Source organism: Barbatula barbatula, assembly GCF_947034865.1.
Source record: "Barbatula barbatula genome assembly, chromosome: 19".
Lineage (NCBI taxonomy): Eukaryota > Metazoa > Chordata > Actinopteri > Cypriniformes > Nemacheilidae > Barbatula > Barbatula barbatula.
Window position 1 is genome coordinate 22,149,731 of NC_136782.1, and position 12,904 is coordinate 22,162,634.

A 12,904-nucleotide genomic window follows, 5' to 3' on the forward strand; every position below is an offset into this window, starting at 1 on the left:
TGCAGTATAATGGGGTGAAAGTTGCGTTTTGGCCATGATCTTTACAAGCAAATACAATCACTGTTTTATTTCTTTCATAACATATGAAAACAAAAGTTTTACTCTTTAATGTCCTGCTTTAGATCGAAGTCACACTTGAATCTTTTTTATTCTTTTTCAGATGTTTGACATCAAGCATGCCACATCAGAACAGACACATCCATCTTTAAAATCTTCAGCTTCTTTTTATTGTGTTGTTGCTGTTGAATGTTTTCCACAGACGTGAGAGAAATACAGAATTACTGTTCTTGGTTCCTCAGTGAACCTGCATTGTTCTCCTGAAAGAAAGAACTGGATTCTTCTCAGTGAGGAACACAGCCTTTGATTCTGCCGGGGGGCTGAGGGATGTCCAGGCACATTAAAATATGAATCATCAAGGTGCAACCTATTCCAGCTCCTAGGTCCAACATTCTGTGAAATACAGTCAAAAGGACAATCTTGTAAGGTGCACACTCACAATAATAAACAATATTTATTTCATATAGTTGTGTCAAATCAAGTCAAGAACAAAAACATGGGGAAGCAAAATAAAGATAGCTTAATATTTCAGAGTTTTCCAAAGCACAAGTTTGTTGAACGATTTCTAACCTAAAATGTCTTATGAACTTTAAATCTGAATTTAAAATGAAAACGAGTTCCTTCTCACGTGTCACTTTTAAGAAAATGTTTAAAGGAACGAAAAAACAAGGACACACACAGACAATAGCAGAGAGTTTGCTCCTGTTTATTATAATTCTTCTGGTTCTAATAGGAAGTTTAAGTTTATCGAGGCGCAAAGATGCCAGACAGACAGAAAGTGTTCATGAGTCTAAAGTCATTCACGTGCCTCTCATATGTTAGTGGATGTGTATTAAAGGTTTGATATTCGCAGGTGATGAGTTTTGGGGTGTTCGAGGCCCGCCCCGCCCCTTTACGCGCACCGTATAAAGCTGGAGCAGGTCGCGCAACGGGACACACGAGCAGTACGCGCTCTGTTACGCGTGATATAAAACTCTGAGTTTGATGGAGAGGAGAAACATACGAGCTTAGATCTCATATTTACTGATTGATAAACAAAATAACAAGGGTTATAATAGTTTTATTTTGAAATTAGAGTCGAGTTATCCCTTGGCGAAGCAGGGCGTCATGATTGAGGCGACGCGAGCGTTGTGGATTCTGAGCTGCGTTTGGATGTCGGTCCAGAGCTCGAGACTCAAGACACCAGCGTTACCCATCCAACCTGAGAGGGACCCCATGATCTCCAAAGGATTGTCCGGTAAGAGTACTGAAAAGAAAAGCTAAAAACAATCCGATGATGTCTTTTAGAGAACAGCAATCACATTTAGAGACGCATCTGGGAACAATAAGACATTATTGACCTTTTTTTACATATAATTTCAGTTTACTTCAAACTTGTATTAAGTTGAATTGACTTGAACACTCAGTTTCTACTTAAAAATGATGTAAGACATCAACAAACTGTTGTTCTTCAGGTCAACGTTTCAGTTTATGGGTTCACTAAATGTACAGTAAATGCTTAAAGTCCCCGTGAAGCCGATGTTGCGATCGTTTTCACTTTGGTATTCTAAAACATTTCCGAGTGAAAGGACTTTCAGGATAAAGTTAATAGACGTGGCTTATGTTTTTCACAGCGAATTGATTGGATGTATAAAAACCGTTATTGCATTGATTTTGGCAGCAGACTGAGAGTTGAAGGGGAGGAGTTAACGGATGCTCGGGCCAAGCCGTCTGGTTTACGTCATTAGAGATGGATCGTCATTTCAGGGCCGAAGTGTTTTTTCAGATTTTAATTGAAGATTATGAGGGCACATGAATTAGAAAAATAAATAAACCCACATTGATGAGCTATTTACTACAGACGCTGCAATTTTTAATGAAAAAAATTAAATTGTCATTTTTATTTCCACTGGGACTTTAAAGAGCAATACAGTATTCTTCAGTATAAAAGAGATTGTTAAAACCCCCTTGGCCTCCAAACCATTGAAGAAAATGATACCTGACCATTATTTTAATTATAAAAAGTTGTCAAACGAAAAATTCCAGTAGGTTTTGTGTTCGTTACTTTTCCCTTCAGCTTGCGTGATAAAATAAGCTCATTTTGTAAATGTAGCGTATAAACAGTAACGGTGTTATACAGAAATCTTGATGATGTAACGGGGTGAGCTGCGGACAAACTCTCATTTCCCTCTCAGTTCTCTCTTCAGAGTAACATCACGGTTTACACGTGTGTCTCGCAGCGTGTTTAGCTTAACAATAAACTGTTTAATAGTCTGGCACTAAAATGAGAATCTGGTGATCACTGCCTCATTCCACACATGCAATAAGCACTTCATGCCAAATCGACTGCAAATCTCTCGTTCACTCTTCGAAACAAAGCGGATGAAATCTTTGAGAAATTGCATTCCGATGTGATTCTGTGTCTGATCTGATGTTTGTTTGGGTTCATTTCAGGCTGTTCATTCGGTGGACGCTTTTATTCTTTGGAGGACACGTGGCATCCGGACCTCGGCGAGCCGTTTGGAGTGATGCACTGCGTTATGTGTCACTGTGAGCCGGTAAGACTTCAAACACACATACACACACACACAGTTGAGTTGAGTTGTGTGTTGGTCATTTTCGTAAGATTCTCTCTCTCTCTTTGAGCAGCAGAAGAGTCGGCGAGGTAAAATGTTCGGGAAGGTGAGCTGCAAGAATATGAAACAGGACTGTCCCGAACCGACCTGTGATGATCCCGTCCTGCTCCCAGGACACTGCTGTAAATCATGTCCAAAAGGTAACACACAAACACACACACACACACACACACACACACATGGACAGATGTGCGAGTGTGTGTTTTTCTACGACTGGTGAGACTGAACAAATGGAAAGAGTGTTTTGGTATGTGGCAACAGCATGTGTGAATGATGGAAACATTTGGCCAGAGCTGTTTCTCACAGACGGACGGATGATAAACGGCGGAGAGTTTGGATAAACGACATGTCGGATGATGTTAGAGCGTAACCAGGTGGTCCGGGGTCAAACACAGACTCGTGTCTCATGTTAAACACTTGTTCAGTATAATTCAGTCAAGCGCTACGGGCCGAGCAATAGACCGCACTTCTTTTTTACACATTCTGGTACATTGAGGTTGTTGAACATTGACTCTATTGTGCGTTCTGGAGTGATGTCATTCTGAGGATGTGGTTTCCGTGGTTACAGGTGACTCTGAGAGAAAAGAGGTGGAGACTCTGTACGAGTTCTTTCATGAGAAAGAGGACGACCTGCACAAATCTTACAATGACAGATCTTACATCAGTTCTGAGGACGTCAGCGCCAGAGACAGCAGGATGGGTAAGACACGTCTCTCTCTCTCTCTCTCTCTCTCTCTCTCTCTCTCTCTCTCTCTCTCTCTCTCTCTCTCTCTCTCTCTCTCTCTCTCTCTCTCTCTCTCTCTCTCTCTCTGTCAAACACACATGCAGATAGTCACGCATTATATTTTTTGTTTCCCTTAAGATTTTGTGGCATTATTGACGTCGGTGGAGAACTCCTGGCTGCCGAGTTCGAGTGGTGTCGCACGAGCACGCTTTACACTGACGAAAACCAGCCTGACCTTCTCCATCACGTACCAGAGGTATCAAAACAAACATACTCACACACACACACACACACACACACACACACACTGTCTCTCTTGTCATTTATTGAATTATTCTGTTTTTGTCGTTAAGGATGAACAGACCGAGTTTAATCTCAGTCCTGGATACAGATGGAAACACAGCCTTTGAGTTGAGAGTACCACAAACAGACACGGACATGGTGAGCACACCTCTCTCTCTCTCTCTCTCTCTCTCTCTGTCTCAGAAGTGTCTTCAGAAGTGTAACTGTTGTGTGTTCATGTGCAGATCTGTGGAGTTTGGAAGAATCTGCCGAAGTCTCATTTGCGTCAGCTGGAGGCAGAGCAGCTGCGTGTTTCCATGACGACCGATGAGAACAGGAAGGAGGAGCTAGAAGGCAACATCATTAAACACAGAGCTCTGTTCGCAGGTGTGTGTTCTACTTCAACTTCAGTTCTTTCAAAAAAAAATTCGGGATGTTAATTATGTGCTGTTTGTACCGACAGAAACGTTTAGTGCCATCCTCACGTCTGAAGAGGTGCATTCTGGGATGGGCGGCATCGCCATGTTTACGCTCAGTGACACAGAAAACAATCTGCATTTCATCCTCATCCTGCAGGGACTCATTCCACATGCCGAGAAATGTAAGAACACACACGCACACTTGATTGAAAGGTGAAAAACTGATTGATTGATTGAATGAATGAGTGATTTTATTTTGTTTATTTGTAGCATCTGTGACGGTTCCAGTGAGGGTGAAGCTCTCGTACCGTCAACATCTGCTGAGGGAAATACAGGCAAATATCTCTGCAGAGGTGAGACACACACACACACCAGGGATGGATTACTGACCGGGCCTATGGGGCCAGCACCCGGGGCCCTTGACCACCATGAGCCCGAGGGGCCCCCAGTTTGGTACAGAGAACCCAACAGCAATAAAAACATCTGTGTTTAATACACGGGTCCTGTACAGCGCCTCTGTGGAAACCCTGTTTAAAATTAAATGATCAACAAATCATGGCAACATATGTTTTTATGTTACTTTAACCTATTAAAACTTTAACAGCACATTTAAATAGCATTTTCTGAATCTTTTGCGTGAGGATTGGATGTTTACAGACATGTGTCACAGAGGCATTTTTGACAGTTAATTAAAGACGTGTGTTTCATATGCATTCATTTGGTTTTTTGCTTTATAGCTAATATTAGACTTCTATAAACCCTGTACAGATGAACAGATGATTCACTTTCGCAGCACAGGCCTTTGACGCAGAGATAGAACAGTTTATTATTCATTATCATCTTAACTTTCACTTTCTATAACTGTGAATACACAGCTAAGGGAAAAAATGAAAAAATGTGGGACGGGGGGCCCATGGAAGTAAATGTCCCTGGGGGCCCCTTTGAAGTCATAATCCGTCCCTGACACACACAAACTGTTTTTAATCGACTGGGAATGTTTATTGAGGAACACACATGCTGCTTGTGTGTCTAGTCTGTAGATTCCAGACATTTCTTCAACTCTTATAAACTGTAAAACAGCGTCTACATGCTTTCTTACGTCGCTCTCTCTCTTGTGTGTGTAGGATTCAGACTTCGCTGAAGTTCTTGCGGATCTGAACAGTCGGGAACTCTTCTGGTTGTCCCGCGGGCAGCTGCAGATCACCGTGGAAACCGAGGGTCCGAACCGCCACCTGATCTCCGGATTCATTTCTGGCAAGACGTCATGTGACAGTGAGTGATTTCATGTATTTTACACAGGCTGTCCTACACATCACAGTCCTTATGTTCAGGGATTTATGAAGTGTTCCATTACATCTTCATGTCATCTGGAGGATTTATAAAGCCAGAATGGGATTGGCTGTCATATCTAGATCAGGATGAGGAGGTCAAACATGTGGAGTGATGACCAGAGAGGTCAAAGTTCAAATCTTGTTTTTCATTATTTTGTGTGTGTGACGTGATGTGTTAAGAATTCAAACTTTCTCTTGTTTTTCTTTGCATACCTGCCGCTCTTCTCTCGCGGGATTACATAATTCGTGACCTCTGACCCTGCGTGAGCTCATGGTTTTGATCGACAGAGTTGGTTTGAATGCTAGAACGTTTCATGGATTTCTTTTTCTTCATTCTTTCACTCTCTCTGGCACACAAACGCACGCTTGAACTTCTTTAAAGCCGTTACATCATAACTTTTAGGATTTCATTTGGAAAAATAAACTTATGATGTCAGTGAAGGTTTTCCGGGGTTCTGATGCTTTTCCATCCACATCACACAAAAGGGCTTGTTTTGCAGACGATGCCTGGTTTGCGTGTGATATCATCAGAGATGAATGTTCGTTTTCCAGTACACGCGGTAAACGTTTAGAAAACGTGACGTTTAAAGTCTCTTTTCTCTCTCAGCTCTTCAAAGCGTGATGTCCAGCGGTTCTGCTCTGTCTCCGGGGAAAACTGGCGGTGTTGGGTCGGCCGTCTTCACTCTTCACCAGAACGGCTCTCTGGACTATCAGGTGCTTGTGGCCGGTCTGAGCAGCGGCGTTGTCGGGGTGACGATCGAGATGAAGCCGCGGCGACGCAGCAAACGCAGCGTCCTCTACGACATCACAGGGGATTATTCCTCATCGGGTGAGAGGGGTGGTGGGCGTGCGGCGGGTGTCGCCGGCCGCGTGGAAGCACGACACATTCACATGCTCCTGCAGAACGAACTGTTCATTAACATCGCCACGGCCGAGCAGCCGGAGGGAGAGTTACGTGGACAGATACGCACGCTGCCGTACAATGGACTGGACGCACGGAGACATGGTGAGATGTTTTTCAATGTATATTTGAAGTGAACTTGCATTCCAATGAATATCAGAAATATCAAAAAAAGCTTTGGTTTGTTTTGATTTAAGCAATTATGACACAATAAAAAACATGATTTTTGAACATTTTTAAAAACGCATCGAAAACAAAGATGATTTTAGATAAAGATCATATTTAGATCAGACAGTTTAACTTACACTCGGCTGTTTTTGTCTCTTCAGAACTTCCGGTTCCTCTGGCAGGTCAGTTCGTGTCTCCAGCGGTTCGGACCGGCGCCGCAGGACACGCGTGGATCTCTGTGGATGACCAGTGTCATCTTCACTACGAGATCGTTGTGATCGGGCTGAGCAGGAGCGAGGACGCCTCCATAAACGCCCACCTGCACGGATTGGCTGAGATCGGTGAGATGGACGACTCGACCACCAATCACAAGAGACTTCTCACCGGCTTCTACGGTCAACAGGTAAACAAACCCAGAGCTGTTGAAAAACAGAGTTGCGACACACGTTGATCTCGCCGCCGCTTGGTCACGTGGTTCATGGAGCGCTCAATAATTCAAAACAAATCCGTGATGTCAACCTATTTGAATGGATTTTAGCGGGACTGGCAACAATATTTGCATACGTTTTGCTAAATATAACGGCACATTGTGTATACTAATTACTACATTGACCACATTTATAGCAGCATTTTGTCCTTGGAGTAATATGAATATAAGATATGTCAGCCAACACATTAAAATGTATAAACATGCAGTTATTTCACCAACTGCACAGTAAATGCGTTTGTGAGACACTGAGATGAATGGGCTTCAGTGCAGTGTTTGAAACTATGGGACGCTCCATGACACGAGTTACTTACACATTACATTCTTCCAACGGACGTCTATAGGAGTGTCGTAACTCTGCTTTTCAGCGTTTTTTTAACAAACCGAAACCAAAATGAAAACAACAGCAGATTTAAATGTAAACCACAAGATTGCACAAAAAACTAATTGTGTTTTGTCTGTCAAGCACAATTCTGCTGGTGTTTATTCACATTCTCTCTCTCTCTCAGGCTCAGGGTGTGTTGAAGGATTTAAGTCTGGAGTTATTGAGGCATTTGGATGAGGGTAAAGCTTATATTCAAGTCAGCACCAAGATGAACCCCAGAGGAGAAATACGAGGACTGGTGAGCACACACACGCACACTATACACTATAAAGACACACACACACTTATACACTATTAAGACACACACACACTTATACACTATTAAGACACACACACACTTACACACTATTAAGACACACACTTCTGTTGTTAATCCAAACATCCTTACTCCATTTTCTAAATCACTTTCACCTCCAAGGAGGTTGTAATTTAGATGCATGAAACCTTCTGGAAATCGTGACTCATCGGTTTCGTGGTTTGAAATCTTCTGCGTGTTAAAACGATTTCTCTGCGTCTCCAGATTCATGTCCCGAACAGCTGTGAGTTCGGTTCCCGTGGTGAGGTCGTGGAGGAAGCGGAGTTTGATGACCTTGTGTTCGTCCGTGACCCGGCGGAGGTGAAGAAAGACCCACACGCGTGTTTCTTTGAGGGAGAACATCACGCACACGGCTCTCAGTGGACTCCTCAATACAACAACTGCTTCAGCTGCACCTGTCAGGTAACACACACACACACACTGATGTGTCTGTCTCATCTGGATCTCGTTGTGTGTGTTCATTCTACATATCAACTCTTTTTATCTCTCGTGCAGAAGAAAACAGTGATCTGTGATCCGGTGATCTGTCCCGTCCTCTCGTGTCCTCACACGATTCAGCCTGAAGATCAATGCTGTCCCGTCTGTGACGGTGAGTCTTGGGACTGGATTTATTTTAAATATTTATTCTTTAGGTATATTCTCTGAAAATAATCAAATAAATGTATGGATCCTTAGATATTTTTACTAGAAAACAAGACAAAATCAAAAAAGAAGAAAATATTTGTACATTTTCAGTTCTTATGTTTTTAATTCTAAGCATTTCTGTTGCTTATTTTGTGTTTTGTTTTTTTTACTATTCATTTATTTTCAATTAATCATTTGAGTGCCGTATAATATTAGGGCTGTATTTCAAAAACTCGTTTCATTGGTTTTAGTTCATGATAATAACTCTTGTATTGTATGATTTATTCAGAAAAGAAAGAATCCAAAGAGAAAGCTGCAGTAGAGAAAGTGGAGGAGAATGCAGAAGGTGAGTTTTTTATAGTTGTGCTGTGATACCCACAACATTGTGAAATGGTGTTGTTATTATGTGTCTAATAGAATATAAAATAATGTTGTTCTCCGTGATTTCAGGATGTTATTTTGAAGGCGATCAGAAGATGCACGCTCCTGGAACAACATGGCACCCGTTCGTCCCTCCGTTCGGTTACATCAAGTGTGCGGTGTGCACCTGCAAGGTGAGTTGATGATGAAATGATTTAACACGACAAGCGGTTCAGTTTTTTAATGAGCATTAGCAGCTGACGTCATGTCTCTGTGTCTGTCTCAGGGCTCCACGGGCGAAGTCCACTGCGAGAAGGTGACCTGTCCGGCCCTCACCTGCACCCGACCAATCAGACGCAACCCTTCCGACTGCTGTAAGGAATGTCCCGCTGAGGACACGCCCCTCCTGGAAGATGATGAAATGATGCAGGCGGATGGAACGAGACACTGCAAGTTTGGCAAAAACTATTATCAGAACAGCGAGTATTGGCACCCGAGCATGCCGCTGGTGGGGGAGATGAAGTGCATCACCTGCTGGTGTGATGTGAGTACAAACAAACAAACAAACACAAAAGCATCAAGACATTTTGAATAATATTATAACTAACAATTCTATTTATATAACGCTTTTCACAATGTGCAATTGTTCCGAAGCAGCTTTACGGGAGAAAATAAGACACAGACAGGTCAAACACATCACAGCGCATGGTGTTTATAGAACAAGCAAGATCATTCTAGTAAATAATATCTACCGTAATATCAACAGTCTCCCGGTGAGCAACCAAACACGGCCCTATGGCGAGGAACCCAAACTCCAATGATAAATAAATGGAGAAAAAAACAGACTCAGCCGGGAGGACCAGTTCTCCTCTGACGTGTCACAGCTGCACTCACTGACTTTGATTAACGTTAATGAGTAAATGTTTATGAATAATAGAGAGAGATTATTAGTTGAGATTTAGGAAACTTCATTTGTTGAAAGTGTTTAGGTCTAATTAACATGATTCTCTTTCTCTCTTCATCGCAGCACGGAGTGACCAAATGTCAAAGGAAACAGTGTCCGCTGTTGATCTGCGATAACCCCATTCGACGGGAGGATCAGTGCTGTCCCGAGTGCATAGGTAAGAGCTTTTCACATTTCAAATGATCCCATTCACATTGAATAACTTTATCAGCTAATTGAAGAGCGCACGTTTGTTTTACAGAAGACTTCATGGAGAAAGAAGAGATGCTGAAGAAAGCTGAAAAAAAGAAAAGCTGGAGACACTGACATGGTTTTCTCAACGTTCACTGTCCTCCTGTTCCCGAGATCAGGTCGAGTCGGACACGAGTCGAGCGACGGACGCCTGTCCAAACACACCGTCATGAGGATACAGAGAGGAGACCCAGAACAAAAGGAGAGAGTGAGTCGAGATCTCTGAGAATTTCACTTTGGCTGATTTTCTCACGCTTGTATACAAAAAACAAACAAAAGCTTGTCAACAATCGCACATCGTCAGCATGACACTCGGAATTCAGCCAATCAGAAGGACTGTTGTGATGCGTCTGATTGGTAATTTGCTGTGTGGGCGGGGTTTCGACTGCACTGTCCCGCCCACTGATGTCAGGTGCGTTTCTATTGTTGCTGGTGTGTGATATTTTTTTCAGGATTTTGATGATTACTATGAATAATGTTTGTATTGCATATTTATTAATGAATGAATAAACAATAAAGTCTTTAAAAATGTATTTCATAAAAGCACGCTATGTTGTGTTTTTCGATGACACTGGACGCACACACATTGCTCAAATGAGAAAGTTATTGGTTAGATGTTTCTCTTTTATAGCTCATGAGATCAGATGGATGTTCTCATTTAATCTCAGATGTTTCTGCTTAAACCGAATGAAATGAGTGTAATTGTGTGAACGCATGAAGAGTCTGGAGGTCTAAATTAATGTAGATTGTAGAGGTGAAATCATCTGGATTTGTAATGTTTGAGTTCAAATTGAGATCAGTAATATTGACTTTTGATTGCAAGCGAGTCACAGATATACATGTAAAGGTCAAAAGTCAATAATGTGTTATGCTCCGGTGCACTGTGTGTGTTGATGTAAGACGAGAGAGAGAGAGAACAGGAGATCATGAAGAAAGATGAAACTGTAAAGTGTTACTCGGCAGAACAGCGAGTGTGACATGTGGCCCTGTGCTGGTCATCGGCCCGTCTTTTCCCTGCCAAGTGAACGTTTCTCATCACAGAACCAGACTGGATCAGTTTTCTCAACATGACTCTGATTCATTCCAGGTGTCTCACTTCAGAGAAAACTCAGCAAAAGTGACATAAGTAAATAAAAGCAGCTAATCCTGAGGCTTCAAATGCGAACGCAGAGGGTAAATGTCGTGCTTATAGACTACAGTTGTTTAAGTGATGATTGGTTGGATGATAATTGGTTAGGTCTGTGTGTCATAGGTGGCGTGATATTGAGTTTTCCTGGCAGAACTTGCGATGAAGCTTACATTTCTCCATTCTCTGTTCATATCACCTCTGTGCTTCACCTTCAGAGAACATTTGCTGTCTGAAAGTGATCTTAAAGGTCCAGTGTATGTGAAATATAGCTGCATCTAGTGGTGAGGTTGAGAATTGCAGCTCCACCCCTCCCATTCGAAGCACTACGGTGGCTGACAGAGGACTAAGATGTCGTTGCTTCTTTGCCAAATGAGATAACATATTTACTTGATTTATTATAAAATACACACATGACTCTTTAAGTCGGTGGGATTTTGGTTTAGTCTGTCCTTGTTTCTAGCATCACTTGGAGGTTTTATTAGAAACATCAATCATTTAAGAGCAGAGATGACTGACAGCACCAGACGGGCTCACAGCGCCCTCTTCTGTTCACACCATAAAATCACATTTGATCTCTGAAATCTTGATAAAGTCCCGGTGAACCTGAAGCTGCGATCGTTTTTACTTCAGTATTGAAGCATTTCTGAGTGAAATTGAATTTCTAAAGAGGATAAATGTGTGCGTGGCTTTCGTCTTTCTCTACGATTTGATTAAATTAATAAAAAAGCAGTTTAATTTCTAAATTGATCTGGCAGCAGACTGACAGTTGAGGGGAGGAGTCAAACGGATACTCATTTGAGATAGATAGTCATTACAGGACTGAAGTGCATTTTCAGATTTTAACTGAAGATTATGAGGCACACAAATTAAATTAAAAAGAGAATGACTCGCATTGATAAACTATTTACAATAAACGCTGCAACATTTCTTGAAAAAAATAGAATAATTTTATTTCACTGGGACTTTAAAACCTATACACATATAACACTACATGTGAGCATCTCACTGATATATTTGAGATTCAGAGCACGGCACCCCAAAAACATCCTCTGAATGTGAATGAGGTTTGTGTGAGGGTGAGATTTACAGGCCGATATAAAAACAAGAGAGCTGATGGAAAATCTTCACAATGATAGAAACACCAGCGTGTGTGTTCACGTGTTTGTGTAATAACACAGTTGAGTGAAGAACCTGATTACAGCCTTTCTGAGATTATTCGACAAGACCTGGAAATGTTTCTGTTTTTATCACAAACCCCATCAGTTCTTTGAAACAGAAGATGAATAAATGAACCTTGACACATTAGCACAGAACCTGTGAGAATCTCTCAAAGACTCCAACCTCTTTACAACTCAGAGTTGTGTGTGTGTTTTCTGAAGATATCTTGCTGTGTAATGTTCATGCTGTTTTGGGTATACGAGTTAAAACAGGGGTGGACGTGAAATGTTCAGAGATCTGTTCTTCATCTAAAAGTGCGTAACTCTGTGTCCTACTCCTACATTCTGTTGACCATAAAAACATAAAAACAAAACATTTCACTATACAAATCTATACAAAACAGTGTGTATGTGTGTGTGTAAACAATCATTTGTGAGAATAAACTCTATAAAAGTGTATTTCCATGAAGTGTTTGTGAGCTCGAGGTCACCGGACGCCGTGGGACGATTCTCAAGAACTCACGATGTGTGTGAATTGAAAATGTCCGTGTGAGATTTGATGTCTGGTGGATTTACACATTTACATTTATTCATTTGTCAGACGCTTTTATCCAAAGTGACTTACAAGTAGTTTTTTACAGTGTCACATTACTGCAGAGCAATCAGGGGTAAGGTGTCTTGCTCAAGGGCCCTTCAGTCATGAGCTGCTGGCACTGAGATTAGAACCTTCTGATCACAAGCCCAACGCTCTAAC

The 12,904-nt window shown here is 41.8% G+C and overlaps 1 protein-coding gene across 1 annotated transcript; it reads left to right on the forward strand.

Annotated features, from left to right (window-relative positions):
• Positions 1-989: 989 nt before the first annotated feature.
• chrd (chordin) lies at positions 990-10,404 on the forward strand. The gene is made up of 20 exons (XM_079481414.1): positions 990-1,294; positions 2,491-2,594; positions 2,686-2,812; positions 3,241-3,372; positions 3,535-3,652; positions 3,750-3,837; positions 3,924-4,065; positions 4,142-4,279; positions 4,368-4,450; positions 5,222-5,369; positions 6,036-6,434; positions 6,659-6,900; positions 7,494-7,607; positions 7,890-8,087; positions 8,181-8,274; positions 8,599-8,655; positions 8,760-8,863; positions 8,956-9,213; positions 9,697-9,790; positions 9,875-10,404. The coding sequence occupies exons 1-20, from the start codon at positions 1,165-1,167 to the stop codon at positions 9,937-9,939; spliced, it is 2,835 nt and encodes a 944-aa protein (XP_079337540.1). The 5' UTR covers positions 990-1,164; the 3' UTR covers positions 9,940-10,404.
• Positions 10,405-12,904: the final 2,500 nt, after the last annotated feature.